The sequence below is a fragment of the Phocoena sinus genome, chromosome 4 (assembly GCF_008692025.1).
Source record: "Phocoena sinus isolate mPhoSin1 chromosome 4, mPhoSin1.pri, whole genome shotgun sequence".
In the NCBI taxonomy this organism is placed as follows: domain Eukaryota; kingdom Metazoa; phylum Chordata; class Mammalia; order Artiodactyla; family Phocoenidae; genus Phocoena; species Phocoena sinus.
The window spans coordinates 47231647-47249933 of record NC_045766.1 but is presented as its reverse complement, the minus strand read 5'-3'; the positions used below and the strand labels follow the sequence as shown (position 1 = coordinate 47249933).

At 38.3% G+C, this 18287-nt stretch overlaps 1 protein-coding gene across 20 annotated transcripts in view; it reads left to right on the top strand.

The window, feature by feature from the left end:
- MECOM (MDS1 and EVI1 complex locus) overlaps positions 1–18287 on the top strand; it is a 567851-nt gene that overhangs the window by 492232 nt on the left and 57332 nt on the right. For 12 of the 20 annotated variants that reach the window (XM_032630292.1, XM_032630277.1, XM_032630275.1 and 9 more), the window contains one exon: positions 15184–15318. In XM_032630292.1, coding sequence (XP_032486183.1) covers positions 15184–15318 — 135 coding nt within the window. Of the gene's footprint in view, positions 1–11538; positions 12302–12486; positions 12545–15183; positions 15319–18287 lie in introns of those variants that run through there. The other 8 variants (XM_032630293.1, XM_032630284.1, XM_032630281.1 and 5 more) reach the window with 3 other exon arrangements.

The window sequence follows — 18287 nt, the reverse complement described above, 5'->3', positions numbered from 1 at the left end:
GTTTAATCCTCTGTAAGATCCTATCACTATCCTCATTTACAGACGAGGAAACTGAGGTGATAAGTAACTTGGCACATGTCACTCGCCTAGCACGTAGTGAAGCTCTGATTTAAATCCAGGCTGTCCTACTCTCGTGTCTATACTTTTAATCACTATACTATTTCTCCTCCTTTTGCATGTGTACTATGTAGCAATCCTAATAACCTCCTATGATATAGATGCCATTACCACAATTTTAAAGATATTGAAAGAGAAATTCAGGAAGTTTAAGCAGCTCAGTATCACATAACTAGCAGCAGATTCTATTCAGGGCTCCAACATCAGAGGGCTACAACTTAGCAGGAAACCGGGGAGAAACTGATTGCTCATGAGCCCAAGTGATTTTAGATTTGCAGAGAGGAATCCTGTGGTCTACTGAGCCCTGGGAAGAAGATCTTCTTACTTCATTACGGCAGCTAACCACATTCAGCCCATCGCCTTCCCTGCTAAAGGCCACAAGAGGTGGCACATTTGTGAAAACAGGTGATAGCATTGCTAGCACATCCTAGCTGTGAATGATTTGACAGCAGGGTCATGTGAGTCATGAGCCACTGGGATCACCTGGACCACATGAAACAAAATCATTGGGAACAGGGAATAATTAGAGAAGAAATGTTGGTTTGCCATCCACAGGTTCTTTGACTGGAAGATACTTTAATTTATTTACCTTAATTATTTGTTTCATCACTGCTATGGAATACTTTTCAAAGTCTAAACCAAATTCAGCAAATTTGCATTTTACTGAGGGCTTAGATTCTGCAGTGAACCAGTAATTGAAAATCAAGTGTAATCAAAATTTCCCTTGCTCAGCCTTTAAACCATCCAGTATGGACATAGATCACCTTGGCTTTGGTTGAGCATTGGAGAAAGTGGTGTTTTTGCATTCAGGTGCTGCATGGTGTGAAAAATACATATCTCTAAACCTAAGAGTCACACTCAATGCAACAAGATACTCAATACAAAATGCATTTAAACACTGATTCCTACTGAGGAAACAGATGATTCTTTCTCCATCTGATGCTCTTTTCTGGATAAAGGATCATTCATTCTCATTCTCGTTCTTGTTCTTTCTCTTTTTCTCTCTCTCTTCACCATCTCCATCTCCCTCTTTCTATCTGTTCACAATAGTTGGACATTAGTAACTTGAATGTGTATATGTTATATTACAACACCACTGGGCTTTCCAAGACTGAAATGTAGCAAAATATATTTTATAAAGACTTTTAATGACTTTCTTGAAATATTCCAGCATTGGTTACCAAAGAGATATGTATAGGAAATGATAAACATTTATTATGATAATTTCTGCAGTGACAACAAAAACCACAGAATTAATACAAATGAACATGCTAAAAGACTTAGTGAATCATTTAAATTTGATTCAGCCAACTTCTTTTTTTTGAGGACATATGAACTTGGCTAGCTCTTGGAAGAGTGGAAGAGGGAAGAATATAAAACTGTATTAGATACAACGTAATATTACACAAAAGCATGAGTTTAAAATTTAAAATCTATAGCCATTTCGATCTTATCATCCTAGCCTTATAATTTTGACTTTCTCCATCTCATGACTGGGTTCCATGGTTTATTTGTAAATTGATAGTCCAGATCACACGGGGAGAGAAATTATGTGTGAATCAAAGTGTGTTTCTTCTTTTCTTCTTAAGTATTTATGTCCCTTCTGGCATTCTCCTTTCTAGTTGTAGGCACTGCATTAGCAAGCCTAGATTTGTTTTCCAGTCAAGAACTACATACCAAAACACAAATACCTTTGAGAATCTGCATCTTGGAAATTGACCGGTACTTAATTCTGGAGTAAGCACTTTCAATAGATCACAAATTAATCACAGCCATTAGTGCTCTTTACAGAGGAGACTGTGTGGTTGCTCCTGCGAAATGTTCCGTTCCGCAGGATGGTAGTTAATTCATCTGGAACAATGTTAGTTCATCAAGGTTTGTGGTTTATATAAAGATCAAATTCCTGTAACTTTGTATGCCATCTGATTTAATGTCCACTAAGTTTAGCAGTTAGACAGCCATTGGCAGGCACAACACAGGAATCCAATATCCAAAACTGGAGAAAAGGCCAGTTTAATTCTTAAATGTTTAATTCAGGCTTTGGTAGACTAAGATTAAATGACTGCTTTTCTTTCTCCTGGGGAAATATATATCTAGATAATGCCAAATCTTATTAAGAAGAGCCTAAATAGTATAAAACATTGTGTGTAAATATGCCCATGGTAAAATCTGTGCTTTAGAAGGGCTTATAATGGAAGAGGATAGGAAGGTGTGGGTTGATTTTGAAAGGAAATTATACACATTTCTTTGGAAGGTTCTCATACCAGATACTCAAGTAAAATTACAACAGTTCACAGGCAAAGGATCAGTTGGAGAGAGTTTACTGATAACCTCCTTTCTCTGTGAGTTTGATAGACCTTCCAAATGCTTTCAAGCTGAATGAAAAGCTGAGGCTTGATTTTGTCTCTCTTTATCCAGCACTATTTTTTAGTAACATTTTTGGTTAAGACTGAAAGCAATTAATAGAAAAATATTTAGGGAATACTTAGCAGTTTTTACTAGTATCAGCTTTGCTGAAACAGATGCAACATAATAAAAAGCTTTATTTCCAAAATTGTTCCCCTTAGGTGTTCAGTGGAAGGGAAAAGGGGCTTTCGTACATGTTTAACTATCTTTATTGATGCTCTATTAAACAAGCCAAAATAGGTTTCTTCACTGAAGGACTTCTTAGACTTCTAGAGTCTTAGAGCATTTACCACATTAATGTTTATTGTGAAGCTCCAAGATGGAGCTATCTTTACCTCACTTGACCATGGAACACATTTTCAGAGAATACCTGGTAACAAGTCACTGATGAGAAAATGCCGGTGTAAAGTGCATTTCTTGCCATCAAACAACTTAGAGGTAGATCAGCAGATGACAGAAATATCCCCAATGACCCTAAATATGATGACTGACAAGTGAATGTTTTTAATAATGAGCACGGTAAGAATTTCAAGGAAAGGAGCCTGGAGAGCTGTGTATGAGCTTGATAGATAGAACTCTGACTTCTCCTCCTTGAGCTTTTGTTTCATCTCCTGAATGCGCTGAGTATCAGAGATAAGTAAAGCAAAGGGCCTGCGTGAACACAGTTAAAGGGCCAAGAGCTTCTACTCATCTCCCTAGTTAACCAGAACTTAGATTTGTTTAGAGGGAAGAATCAGACCATGGGCCTGGAAAGATAAATTTGACATCCACTTACAGAGAAGATTGCATTTTGAATTAGGAGCTTTATTTTCTAGCAAATTAGGAACAATTAGGGTTTTTATTAGTGTGGTTTTTCTTTTTTAGCTTTTGTTTTCAAGTAAAGCAAAACATTGTCATAACTTTGTTACTCAGGAAGACTAATTTTTCGTATAAAGATGCCACAGAATTCAGGCCTAAAATGACAAGGGCCTGCATCAGGCCAGTGCCAGTGGGAAGGTGAGGGCCCTAAAGAAACAATGTAATAGCCAATGACTGCTCACTGGGGATAAGGAAAAGGGAGGCATCCCAGATATTGTCCTGGGTTGGTACCCAGGTAAAGGGCCAACTCAGATAGTGGGTATAGAAACACAAGTATGGGTGCATGGGGGATGCAATAAAGTGCTACTCCTGGGAAGCAGCAGTGGTAGAAATTTCTATCTCTAGATTCCCTAAAAGAGAATTACCAGTGCATCAATTGATTCCCATGGGGGAACAGTGGTAAATAGTCCAGTTTCCTTAGATATTAAATATAACAATTCCTGATACAGTTGGCCATAATTAATTGATTCTTGCAGTGCAGTTCAAAGGTAGTTTAGCCTATTCTGAAAAGATGCTATTCAAGATGTGAATATGAATCAAACTTGATTCCATCCTTAAGAATTTTACAACAACCCTTTAAGGAGGACCACTGACAATTTTAATAATGCCTACTGAAGAGCATTACAGATACAACTGTAACGTAAGGTAGAACTGACTATCAACCAGGAGACGATTTGGGATAAAAGATGAAAAGGTCAAACCTGGTAGTTAGGGACCAGTGGTCATAGAAAAAGAGGTGGCTTTGAAGGATAGATAAGATTTCATCCAAGATAATGAAGGCAAAATAAATTATAGGCTGAGGAACAATAATGATTAAAATTATAATTATATTGGCAATACCAATAATAATAATAGCTATTTTTTCATTGACCATATGCTAGGTGTCATGCATGAGTCTAAGTAATTTACATACATTACCTCATTTCATTTTCAAAAAATACGATGAGTTTATACTGAGTTGTTAGGCAACTGGAACCCACTGAAGAATTTTGACCAGGGGAGTGAGTAACAACAGCTGATGCTTGGGAAGATGAAGTGTGGAGCATAAACTAGTGGGTGGGTGAGTGATGGTCAGAATAGGAAGTCATTGTGATCATTCAGACCAGAGGTAACAAGCATCCAAGCTAAGCATCCAGACTACATAGGAATGAAAATCAAGGAAGGACCCAATACATTTTTTTCAACAAACCCCTACTGAATACCTATTCCATGTCTGACGTTATGTTAGGATCTGGGCAATAGAGGCAAATGAGAGAAACCCAGTTCCTAACGTACTGACACTTAAAGTCCACCAGAGGACGTTGCAGAGAATACATTTCTGGACCTTGATAATGAATATTGACCGAAAACTAGTCTGGATGTGTGTGTGTGTGTGTGTGTGTGTGTGTGTGTGTGTGTGTGTGTGTGTGTTTGTGTGTGTGTGTACATGGCCTCCTACCCTGGTTTTTAGGGCTCTCGGATCTCAGTGGTATTTCACCTCTGTCTCAGAATTCTCCCACTTACTGATTGGCAGAGAACACAGTGGGTGGGACAGAGCAAGCTCAGCTGCAAGCCAGGCAAAGACGGACATCTTCGGGGATAGCACAGCTTGAGAGAAAAAAAACATTTTTCTTAAAATTCTTCTCTTCCATAGGTCAGGGTAAGGATTAGGGCAACTGACACTGGAATGGAAGAAAGAGGATAGAAAAATACTTATACTTTGCTGTTCCCTAAAGTACAAACCAGACTATCTTCCTCATTGTGTGTGTATGTAAGTCTAGTCTAACCCATTACACAAACACAAAAACTGTGAAACTTGGTGTTTTGACCTGTTCCCACGAACTCAGAGCAGTTCACACTCATATTACCCAATTTATTTTCCCAACACTCCTATTAGGCTGATATTGTGAAACTTTCATAGAAAGCGACTCAAAGGTTAAGTGACTTACCCAAAGGCAAACAGGTAGGAGAAGAGATGGGAGCAGAGAAAGGTCTTCCAACTCACTTCTTCCACAAGATTACACGTCTAAAAGCACTCTGAAATGGTGTTCCTAAAGCCTCTGGAAAGAAGCTGACTGTGGATTTATTACATAATGTGCTAAATGCTGTCTTGAAAAATTGACTTAATTGATAAAATAATAAAAAATTAATTCCTAGCAGTTGAGGTTAATTCCTAAAGCCTTAATTTAGGACCTTAATTCTTTGATCTAAAGTTAGGAAGAATGAGAGATTTGGCTTTTTGGGACAACTTATAATCAAGATCCAAGTTATCTTTTATAAAATAAAAAAGATTATAGTAATTTTTGTTCAGTGATCTGAAAATGCTTACTGTCTGAACAACCAGGTTGATGTGTTTTTTCATGAATATTTGTCTCCGCTTTGTGGATATTTATCTCCTCGTCATTTTTTTCTTGAATGTATCTTTTAAGGCGTACACATCATTGTATTAAACATCTATACTTTTGAGGGATAAGGGAGAGAAAAATGATATTTTGACTCTTTTTCTCTACCAAATTTTACTACGACATATTTTATTAAAGTTTTCATTTTATCACGGTGTATTCATTTAAACTTGGTACAAATTTGTTTTGTTGCTGTGCTTTAGCCACAAAATAACCACTCAGCATAATGGCTTAGGACTGAAATACATCAAAATAGCCCAACAAAAAATATTTTAAATATGGCAGCCTTAATTGGAGCTTTGGAAATAAATCTTTGAGTATAATAATTTATTCACTAGAGCTGTTGTCTGAACAAAGTATTTCATCTCAGTTTCCAAAGAGCTGCCATCATTACTAAATATATTTAAAGTCGAAGCAAAAAAAAAAAAAAAGGATCACGTTTATTCTGGGCAAATATACTATAAAATACTCATCTGTTAAGAAAGTCATCTGCATTTTTTAAAAAAGATCAGATAGGTGATTATGTTCGCGTAGTCAATTAATAAAAAGGGAAGTAGGTAATGATTCACTAGGGAAACTTTTCTATCACAGTATCTGTTAGGAGGGATCCCATGCTGGAGGGACAATAACGGGGTGCTAATTCTGAACGCACACAAGGCTGTCCTACAAAGACATCAAGATTTGTAGGAAATCAACCCTCCAGCAGTCCTGGCAAGCCAGACTGACCCCAGCAAATGAAAATAATCAAAAGTAATTAGAAGCGTGCTGGACTACTCCTCGGAGAGCCAGGCGGGAGAGTAAACATGCCTGAATCCTCGAGCCACTGCGAAGGCCCATGTCTGAGCTGTTAGGTGCCCTGACCTTGTCCACATAAAGATGTGATTTATGAAGTGCAGGGCACAGCAGCAGGGCTTCTGTCTTCTCCTGGAGAACCAAATTACTGAGGTGGAGATTAACATGCTTTCAGTCGGGCCCATTTCCAGACCAAGGGAAATTTTTTATTTACATTTTTTTTTACCTTTAATTTCCTCTTTTCTTTCTTTCTTTCTTTCTTTCTTTCTGTTAACAGTTCCCCCACCCCCATAGAGTTAAAAAAAAAAAAAAAGACAAAGTCCATCAAAAGAGACCAGAAATATCTCTCCTGAGCAGTGGTAATAATGTATGTTGGTGACCGGACATCCAGAGCACTTTTTATTTGTAAACTCTTATTGTGCATGACCGTTTATTTTTTGCTGGGTCTACGTACCCAACATGACAGGATTCATCTTTAAGTTTAGGGAGCCAAGCTTGTGGAATACTCCCCTGACTAAAACATATAAATTAAAATTAAACAAATTATTACCTTTGATTCCGTGGCTTCCCAATCTAGTTTATCTTGCCTAAATGTGATTCTTCATTACAAGGCTTACCTATTAAGTAAAAAGATTTGACAGAAGGAATTGTAGGTGGTCAAGAATTTGGAGGGAAGGAAAGAGGAGAGACAAATTGGAGTTTCTGTATTGGGAGAAATATTTATATGCGAATCAGTGGGAAATCTCTTGAGTCCTAAAGATGTACTTATATTTTTTTCTTAGCTTTGTATCAGTTAAGTTAGGTAAGATTTTACAAAATCCGATTCTGATGTGGAAAAGGAAGCATTGATTTTCTTTTTAAACACACATCAATATCCATACATGAAGCTAATTTAATTAGCAAACAGTTATTGTTCAGCCAAATGTCAATTTCTCAGATTATTTCATGCTTCTTGACGTGAGCTGTACGCAACAGGATTTAACAGGATCTCTGTGAATGAAACTGAACTTGAGAAATGTAAAAATGCACTTGTATGTTCTTGAAAAGCTACAAAAAACAAAACAAACAAACAAATTTAAAAAACCCCACCAAAACCCCCCAAAACAAAACAGTGTTAAAACAAAAATGTCAGGCTTGGAGCTCAGTGTATATTTAGCATCCTCAAGAAACCCAAATCTACAGAATTAAGGGAACTTTACTTAGGCTGAGGTTATAAAGTGCCTTCCTCTATAAACTAAAAACATAATGTCAGGGTGAATGGGAACATACTTTATTAACTTTATGGTATTGAAAACTGCCAGCGAGTTGTCTTGTTTTTAAATATTGTCCTCTGTAGAGTGTTACAGGGTTGTTTGTCCACAGGAAGCCTATTAAAAGTGGACAGTGCAGTCATTTCATCTGGCTTTGGCTGGACTGCTTTTCTTTCCTTTAATGATGTGCTGGAATGTACCATGCCCATAGGGTCTCCATTAGCAGAACTTTTACTTCTGGGACAACCATGAAGTTTAAGGCTTAAAAGAGGCATCAGCTTACAGTCTTGTGGGAATCACTTGAATACTGGAGTACTAACTTCTTACTGCTTTAACTAATATATTGACTTATTTTAAATAAACAGTTACACAATGAAGGCAGAGCCAGTGGCCTTATTGGAAATCTTTGAGCCTTTTAAAGATTCTGCAATCCACGCAGATGGGGGAGGAAGGAAGGGGCCTGAGGAGGGTTTATGCCCTTTTCAGACCAGGAAGAAAACACATTAACCTCTCCCACCCCAGCCCTGCCATCAGCCAAAGGGGGATCTTTACAGCTCCCAGAAAATCTATCAAGTCACACTCAAACCTCATATTTTCCAATGCCTTTTTCCTGGTAAACAACAATTAACAGAACAGGGCAGAAAAAACAATCATTCCTTCTGGAAAAATGTTTTTAAAGTATGATTCTTTTTAAAAAACACTGCCACCAAATCACTCTATGTTCTGCTTTTAAACTGTACATTTGTTGTTGTACGTTCTCCTATTCCGTTCCCTTAATACTTAGATCATCTGTGCTGATACATGTTTGCAAATTAAAGCTGGTTTGAGATTATAGTAAAACCATTATTTTTAATAGCCCATTTCAAGGGCAGCGCTAAACACTGCAGAACACGCATGTTACTGATTACTGCTGAGCAGACAGCAGCTTTTGCAGACTAATTTGTAACTGGGAACTACTGTAAACAGATTTCACCAGAAATCCCAAGGAATAAAGGGAATTGGTGGTGGTATTTGTCTCCTTGTATTTGTTTATTGTTTTAGAGACCTCCTGATGTTGAGCCAGTTAACCGGGGAGCAAAGCAAGCCCCCCACTGCAAAAACCTTTTCCTCCAGCCCTCCGGCTCCTCTTTCGTGTCACTTTTGATCAGGGGAGGCAGGTTAGGGTCTTGTCCTAAAGGGTTATTATTGAAATAGCCAGAGGCTCCTTTCATGAGAATCAAGGCCCTTCTAGCTACTCTGGGATTACAGGACCCCATTTTTAAACTTCAAGTTGCGTCGTCAGGAAAAAGCGAGGTCCGTGAAGTTATCACAGTGTAGTCAAAGAGGGGAGGGGGCGGGGGTGGGGGAACGAGAGGGAGAGGAGAGAGAGAGAGAAGAAATACTGAGATCTGATGTTTGCCGAGGTCCTTTAGTCTTTCTCACAAGTTATTCAGTGGAGAACCAGACTGAGGATGATGACATTAATAAAATAATAATGATAAGGCTAAATAATCCCCTGTCTCTCTAGATCAGTCTTCCAAGGACTTAGAAAGTGTTAACTCTTTTGGCTCTATCTGAGGAAGAGAATTTCATGCGTAGCAATAGCCTTAGCTCAGGTCCGTGTCTGCGGGTCTGGACTGCAGGGTGCACCCATCCGGTCTTGAGGCTCCGGAAGGCGCAGGATGGCGCGGGAGGCGGAGGGCAGAGCTCGGCTGCCGGCACCCGGCGGGCGGCAGCGGGTTCACCTGGGTGGCTGGAGCCGCCAGCGCCGCTACTTAATTCGGGGCGCAACGCCATCTACCGGCCTCCTGACGCACCTGCAAGTGCCCAGACCTTGAAAGTCGCCCCGCCTCCCCCACCCGAACCCAATATAAGGGAAAAAACTCCGAGGCCCTTTCCACGATTCCTAATTTAGCCAGGACCTGCCACTGATTCCATAAGAACTTTTGTTTATCCACCGACGTTTCCTCCTTTTCAGAGCAGCTTTGTAAAGGGCAAGGAGGTGGGGGCCAGAGACTAGGGAGGGGAATTGGGGCGTTGAGCTTTCAGACCCCCTGATCAGGCCGCACTGTCTGAAGCAATCGGTTCCCCAGATTACTTGTATTTAACACACAATGCATCATAAAACAAATCCCTCATCCTGACAGGAAGAAAATAGAACAGCTCATAGCTCGAACCGGTCTAATTTATGGCTAAATTTAAAAAAAAAAAAAAAAAAGGGTCGGGGGAGCTCCTACAATGGGCAAGTTGAGGAAGGGCAGGAAATCAATGGCAGCAGCAAGCCCGGAGCTGTTAAAGGTTCTCAAGCGCCGAACTCTATGGGAATATCTGACCGGGTTTTAGGTTATTTACAAAGGATTTTTCCTGTCCTACCTACCATTGCTGTGCGATTTTCCCGCAAACAATGGCCATTATCTGAAATAACAGTTCAATGTCACAGATAACAGGCCACCAAAACGAATTAGTCACCACCTCTTGTCATCTTCTTCCCCCCATCCCTCCCTTTTGTTACTATTTTTGTTTTTAAATCAGCATTTTGGGGAAATACAGATCTACTAGATTTACACGTCTATTTGCACTTGGAGAAAACAAAAAGGGACTTGTACCGTCTCCGTTTGCAGATGAAGTTTAACATAAACGCGCTTTCCATCCCGTCTCTCTTCACCCCTCCCCCTCAAGTGTCCCTTGACTCGCTTACTTTGCTTAACTTTCCATTGTTGAGCTGAGAAGTTGGATTTTGTCCATTTGCTTTTATGAATGGAGTTTTGTGATAAAAAGCGTTTATTTCCATTTAACCGATGGATTTTACTAAAATTTCCAAGCTTGGCTGGAGTAAATCCGTAGACAATTTTATTTTGCCACGCATTCCCTATATTCTTTATTCCAATGTTGTTTCTGGAATGTGTTGATAAAAGCTGACCATATATATTAGAAAATTATTAATCACCATATAGTACTGCTTCCCCCAAAACAACACTTATGATGTTAAAAGTTAAAAAATAATCTGAGTTATCAATTCCACTTTGGGGCATACATGATGTTTTAGTTAATGTATCAGAGAATATAGCAAAAACTCACCAGACAATCGTCTACCTCTCTAAGCCCCTAATACGCTATTTGGGCAGATTATATGCAAATAATGTTTCAGATTTTTAAATTCCTTCTTCTAAGAAAAATGATTTAAAAAGTAGCATGCTCGTCTGCTGACCTAACTATGATAATGGAGGGAAAAATCAAAGTACGAATTTCAATAATAATAATAAATACTTAACAGAGATGGAAATGTCCTTTTCAACTTTTTAGGCTACTGTTTTCGGAGAATTTCTAAAGTAATTATGGTTAGCGTGAGCCAGCGTCTCTTCACCCTAAACCTCCTCCTCGTCCCCTCCAGCGCCTCACCCCCAGCCTCGTGCACACACCCTCACACCCCGAAAGCCCTTCTCCACCCCATTACTCCCATCCCCCAACACATATACACACACACACACACACACACACACACACACACACACACACACTTGTGCTTTCAGGACACCGAAACAGAGGATATTTCCCTGGGGAAAGAAATCCTGCCTGGCGAGATCTCCCCATTGGTTGTTTACCCAGAGAAATCTACATGTTTAAGGGGGATGGTGCATCCGTAATCAGTCTGTCCCTATAGGACTGAGTCTTGGCGACCTTTTTGTGACCTCTCTCGCCAGAGGAGGCTGCTGTCACTTTAAAAATTTACTGAAAGAGGAGCCTGTCTGGCTTCCGATCACTCTGGGCGGCGGGAGATAGCTCCCTTTCTCCCTCGCCCCGGGTTCTTTCTGGATGGCCGAGCAGATCCTCTTTAAAGAGACAGTTCATGAAATAGAAACCCAGCGGCTGAGCTACGAGTTGCGAAAGGGGACGATCCCGTGAGGGTCTAGGACCGGGGAAGGCGCAGCGGAGGATCAGAAAGGGGGCTAGAGCTCCCCTCGCCTCCCCAGGCCCCCCACCTTTTCAAACTCTCCTCCTCCTGCTTGTATCTCCCCCCCCCCCCCCGCACCACCACCACCACCTTGGAACTGGGAGAGAGAAGTGGAAGAAGTTTTAGTGGGTTTCAGATAACTTTCATTACACATCGGGCTGATAAGAGCAAGAGAAAGTGAGAAAAGAGGGAGGTGATGTGAACCAGAAGGAATAGCTCGGAACTCATTTAGGAAGGGGGAAAAAAGCCAAAACACACCAAACTCGGGTCACCCAGACGAGAGGAGACTTCATTTCTGGTCTTAAAAATACACTGTTGGCGGACAATAAATCTGAAACGCGTGGTCCTGGCGAGCAGATCCTAGAGACGGACAAAGTTATCAGAGACCATTCGGAAATCGAGACGCGAGGCTTTTTTTTTTTTTTAACATCTCGAAATGTGGCTCGGGATCGTATGAAAGGATTTTCGTGCAGGAAACCTGGGGGCGGCTGATTATTTTATTTTGTTTGTTTTAATTCTTCTGTGATTGCCTTTTATTGCTGAGTTGAGGCCATAGAAATCTTAAGGTAAGAGAACTCACTTTAAAAAAAGAAGTCCTGGCGATGTGCACAGTTTGTTACTTGGGACAGTTTCCTGCCTTGGCACCCCTTCTCCGGGGCGCCCCCCGCCCCCCAGCCTTCTTTTCCTACTTGCCCGCAGTCTCGCGGAGCCCTGTGCTTATCTTCGTTGCCGGGACTGGCGATTTCCTTGTTCCTCCTGTGCAACGGTGTGGTCTGGACGCGTCTCCGGGGTGGGTCGTCCGGCCTTCGGTGGGTCTCTCCCGGCTGTCGGCCTCCTTTCCTCGCGCTCTTCTCCTCCTTCCCCTCCCTCCGTGTGTCTGTCCGTCGGTATCAGGGACTCAGAAGGTGGGGTTGCCAAAATCTGAATTCCTGGCACCGGCCACGCGACTTTGGAGCCGCTTTCGGCCGAGTTCCACCTTGCCAAGTAACAGCTTTGCTGTCCAACATCGTGTGCTGCTTCGCGAGAAAGTCACATTCGGACCCTTTGGCTAGATTGTGGGGATTTTTTTTTTTTTTTTTCCTTTCGCTGTTGGATTTTTGAAAGGGCCTTTCTCTAAAGTCCACCTAAAGGGAATTTTTTTTTTTAACTATCTTTGGAACTTGACAGCTTTTAAAAACACAGGAGTGTGTTCGATGAAATGACAGAAGATGTGTTGTTACTTTATTTTATTCGAGATTTCCGAGACGATTAAGACATTTGGGAGACAAATGCAGTTGTGTTAGCAAATCAGAAGCGAATAATTCACCCAAGGGGGAAAGGTTTCTGGAGAAAGTTAAGCTTTTGTCTTGGGGCAAGAATACGGAGAGTAAGAAAGTTAATACTTTGGTGAAATATTTGAATAATCATATTACATGTATGTAAAAAGACATTCTTTGGAAATGAACCTGTTTTTAAATTAATTTCACTGTTGACAGTGGCAATGGCAATAATGTTAACACGGAGTAAACTTACACCTAGAATTTTTATGTGCATATGCAGTACTTACCCTCGCAAAAAGGGAATGCTAGAAAGCTAAGGGGATAAATGATTTTTGTCTTTGAAATTAATACGTTTCCCACGTCTTTCTGCAAATATGAAATGGAATTGGTGTTGCATTTCACTGCCTTCACCCTGTTTCCTTCATTAAATATTTCTCTAGTGTGTTAGTAGAACTACCTTTTTTGGGGGGGAGGGGGGCTAGTCAAGAAAACAAACAGCAAATATCAACCAAACCAAAAAATAAAACAACAGTCCCAACCTTTTACTGTTTTAAAGTGTGTATTGCAGATGTTATTTATGTTTCCAGACATGTGAGGAGGGGGGTAATCTCAAGTTGCCATTTAAGCTGCTCAGCATTGAAAGTTGAAGAAAACAACTTAAAGTTTGTAATTTTATTAAATTGTTAAAATCTGTCCTTCTCACTAGAGAGGATATTTAAAATAGACTTTTTGTTGGTGGTGGTGCGAACAGGCCTCCTTGAAAAAGACTTGATGTGTGTGTGTGTGTGTGTGTGTGTGTGTGTGTTGTTTGTCAATTATTATTCCTATCTTATGTTTCAATTTTTCTTTTTAAAATTGTGGGACTACTTATTGCCCTTTAATTGCCTCATGGCCAAAGGCTTATTCATAATGCCTCTTGACTAGAGCCCTCAGAGTCCTGGGCTTCTTCTTGAAGTTTGTGGTGAGTTAATGACTTGAATCTGCAACTGGGTGATTACCTGAATTCTGTGCAAAATTGCTTTTGGTCTATGCACCCGAGTGTTTAGTTTTAACTTTTATAGGTATAGATACAGCAGAGTTCTGGGGGGGGGGGGCGGGGAGGGGGTTATTTAATTCATCAATTAATGTTCTAGACTATATTGTTTAGTCTTTGATAGGAAACTTCCTCAAGTTTGCGCTAACTGATTGACATTAACATTACCAGACTTTCTAGTTATTTACCATCAGGTCAACAACTATGCAGCTTTTAATATTGATGTATAAAACATTATTGCTACTATTGAATCCGAATAGCCTCCTTTCGGTAGACGAGACCTTAAAAATGGACACTTCCCATCTTAATTTTTGTTTAATAGGTATCCTGAGTAGTGATTAATATTTAGCATAGGCCAAACATAAAATCTCATGAAAAATAACAGCACTAACATACACAACCATATATAATGATGGCAATTTATGTCAATATTCTTACATATTTTTTACTTGTTCACAAGCCAGTTTTGGTATTTTACTTATGAAACATAAAATTGAAATGTGCATTGGCATGTGTTACCTAAAACTTTAGGTTGACATATTTTGCACAAGTGTTTACCAATTATTTATTTTCATTTGTTTTTCTTCAGTTTGGTGGGAAGCATCAGTGAGACAAATCTTATTATCTTCTTCAATTACGGGTGTGATTTGTTTCACGGTAGTGCAATGCAAACTGAAAAGGAATTTGACAATATTTAGATTAAAGTTTTTAAACTGCACTAATATAAAGTGCAAAAAATGTGAAAGTATACACTTACAAGGGAAGATTATCTGAACCTAAAATATTGACTTGTATAGTTTAGAAATATTATGTTAATATATGCTGTTCAATATTATTTTTCATAAAAATCACATTGGATAAAATTAAGGCAATAGCACTCATTCATTCATAACAAGGAATCGAGCATTTTTAAAACCAACTAATCATTTTTTGTAATAATTTACAATTGCTTTGTTCCTTTAAAGGCAGTACATTGCCACTTCTAAGATAACTTATTATTATTCCTTCTTTATTAATATGCATGCTGTCTGACTTTTTTTCTCTTAAGGATTCAAAGGAGGAAACATACATTTGAATAAAATATTTTCAAGCAATTAACCATTCTAATGAATGAACTGATAATGGAAATTGATTGTTCTCGTCTTCTTCCTTCTAGATCTTAGATGAGTTTTGCAATGTGAAGTTCTGCATAGATGCTAGTCAACCAGATGTAGGAAGCTGGCTCAAGTACATCAGGTTCGCTGGCTGTTATGATCAGCACAACCTCGTTGCATGCCAGATAAATGATCAGGTATGTTGTAAAGATTTTCTTGTCTTTCTTGGAGAGCACTAAAGTATCAGTGAAGCCTGAAGAATAAAAATAACAGTGAGCTTCAGTAGACCCTTGTGGCCTGTTTGTCAATATGGTGAAAGGTAATGCCCAAATATAAGATGCAGAATAAAGTCATTTTCAGTACTTCTTTTTTGGGTAGTTTTTTCATTTTGTGCTAGTAAACTTCATAAATGCTCTAGTTTTCTGGGAATGACTGAATGACTTAAAAACTGAATACTACTTATCAGTAGCTGTTCTTTACCTTTTTTTCCTTTGCTATCATAATAAGGAGACATTCATAGAAAGTACTGAACTAATCAAGAACATTGAATTTCTGCAGAAATTGGAAGTGATACACTTGAAATATTATATAGATTTTATTTTAAATAATAGGTAGTGGTATATGTATGATCTATGTGTGAACTTGTCTGATTATGCATTTGATTTGCCTAATTATAAACGAGAAACCCTTTTAGATTAATCAAATAACATTTTTTGTTGTTGTTTATGTGAAATGTTTAAAAGTATCACTGCTGGAAATTGCTTTATGGAGGCTCATGCAGTGAGGTTAACTTTAATAACAATAACTATGAAACAAGATCATGAAAATATCAAGAAACATATTTTGCACCCAATAAAGTGAGGTTATGAATCTTGTAACTTAGTATGACAATACTTAAAACAACAAGAACTTCAACCTGCTAATTTTTGTTTTATAAACATCGTTGAGTTAGAATATAGTTATGTTATCATCATTTATTTCTTTTAAACCGATGGTTGTGTAAATCAGATATGTTTCAAAGACCATATTAAAATGGTTACTTGGCAAATCTACTATGAAAATCACCACCAAGAAAAAGAAAAGTTTAAATTAGATGTTTCCATTTGAAAGTTGGTAAGTAATGCTAGCGTCATATGGTCTAAGACTTTGTTTCAATCATTGTTATGAGATTATTCTTTGGCATTTTACCAGCTACTAGATAATTTTTACTGACTAAACTGTATAAGAGGTAGTAAATTATAAAATTAGGTTTAAATGGGAATCATTTTAAAATCTTCAACATATATCAAAAATAATAAACCAATCAACTGTTTTTTCCCTTTGTTGTAAGAAAACAAGAGACATTATTGACAAATGAAAACATTATTAAATTAGCTATTGATCGTAAGCAGAAAATATCCCAAGTCCGTCATATGAGTTAGTCACCATCAACAACAAACATTTCTGAGCACTGACTATATGTAGGTGTGGGAATTACATAGGTGTTGTAAATGAGTGAGTTGTGCGTGTGATGCTTCCTAAAAAAGGAACTGGAAGACCTCAAAAGGCAGCTGTAAGATGAAATAGTGTAATTATATCATAATAATTATTTGCTATCCATATTTACTGCCAACAGGAGCTATTTCCTTAGACAGATAAAACTGTTGTAGGATCAGTGAAAAGATGGTTGAAGAATGAGACTTGTGGCCAATACATTTTTTCATTTAATAGTTATGGGTCTAATATTTTTTAATAAGTATACTCTTGTCCTTGGGAATTGTGATCTCATTAAAAAAGGAAACTATTTTGCTGTTCTTAAGTATGAATTAGGTTGCTTATTAGAGTAGGCATTTATAATTTTCACATGGTTACTTTTGAGATACACATTGTAAAATGCATTGCTTTCGAAAGAAAATATTATGGTTTTGTATCTTAATGAAGAGCATGTTTACATATTTTAACTGAAGAATCAGGGAAAATAGTTAATCAGGAAAACCAAAAAAGGCCAATATTAGACATACACTATTATTTCTGTAAGTTCTCATTTTCAACTTATGTATTATGCTGGCAGAGCTCAAAGATGGTAAGAGAGTACATATCAAATAACACAGTTGTGAAATTGACATTATATGGTCAAGTAAGTTCACCCATAAACGACGAGAGGAAAGTCAGAGGTAAAAGTCAGATTTGTGTGATAGACATATATGCATACAATCACACTCAACCCAGTTGACAAGACAAACGAGAGCAGACATCAAAATCGTGTATGCATATATTGTAAACACACTCACCTATAAGCATGTGTGCATCTTTTCTAAAAGCCAATTAAGACTAGCAATTCCAGGCAGCTTTGAAATGTGAATGTTGGACTAGGTGCAATGATAAAGGAGCTGACTAAAGAGATTCTCTAGGTCTATTTTTTCACTCTGTTTTCTGTGAGGAATATAGGAGCTGCCAAATGGTGAATAAACACAACTCATCTCATAATGAACGCTCCCACTGTGTGACATATTATTTAATACCCAGATATAAAGAGACACCCTGGATCAGGAGTAATTATTAAACATTAACAACATCAACTCACCTGCACACACAAAAGCAAATTAAGCATGCGACAAAAAACTGTAAAAAGTGTTCCTCTTTGCTCTGATTCTCAGATAGAGCTCAAGTTTATAAAATGAATTTTAAAGAAGTCCTGGGCTTTAAAAATGAAGAATTTCAGGGGAATCTTTCAACTGCAAGCTAGTCATTGTAATAATTAGGGCATCCAACAAAGAAGGGAAAAGATGACCTAAAACAAAAAGGAGGCTATAAATTATAGTTTACTTTTGCAAAGATATGAATTTTTTAAAATTCTAATATTAAAGATCAAGTTTAGTCAATTTGGATCAGTTTTATAATGATGTGAAGGAGTTCTACAAAAGAGAATTAATGTGTCTGCTAAAGGTGATAATACAGTTTGATCATAGTGGGATAGTCAAAACACGTTGTCTTGGGTAAAACTTGTATTTGATTTGTTTGGGGTGATGAGGTACTTAGAAACAGCCTAGGTTTAGATTTTCAGGTAAAGCTGATAAAGCGTGCAATCTGTTTTGTATCGTAAAGGCAAAGGCTATTCAACGAACATTTTCCTAATACCTCTCTACAAGCATTTTATCTGAGGGGATTTTTCAGAGTTTAAATCTTC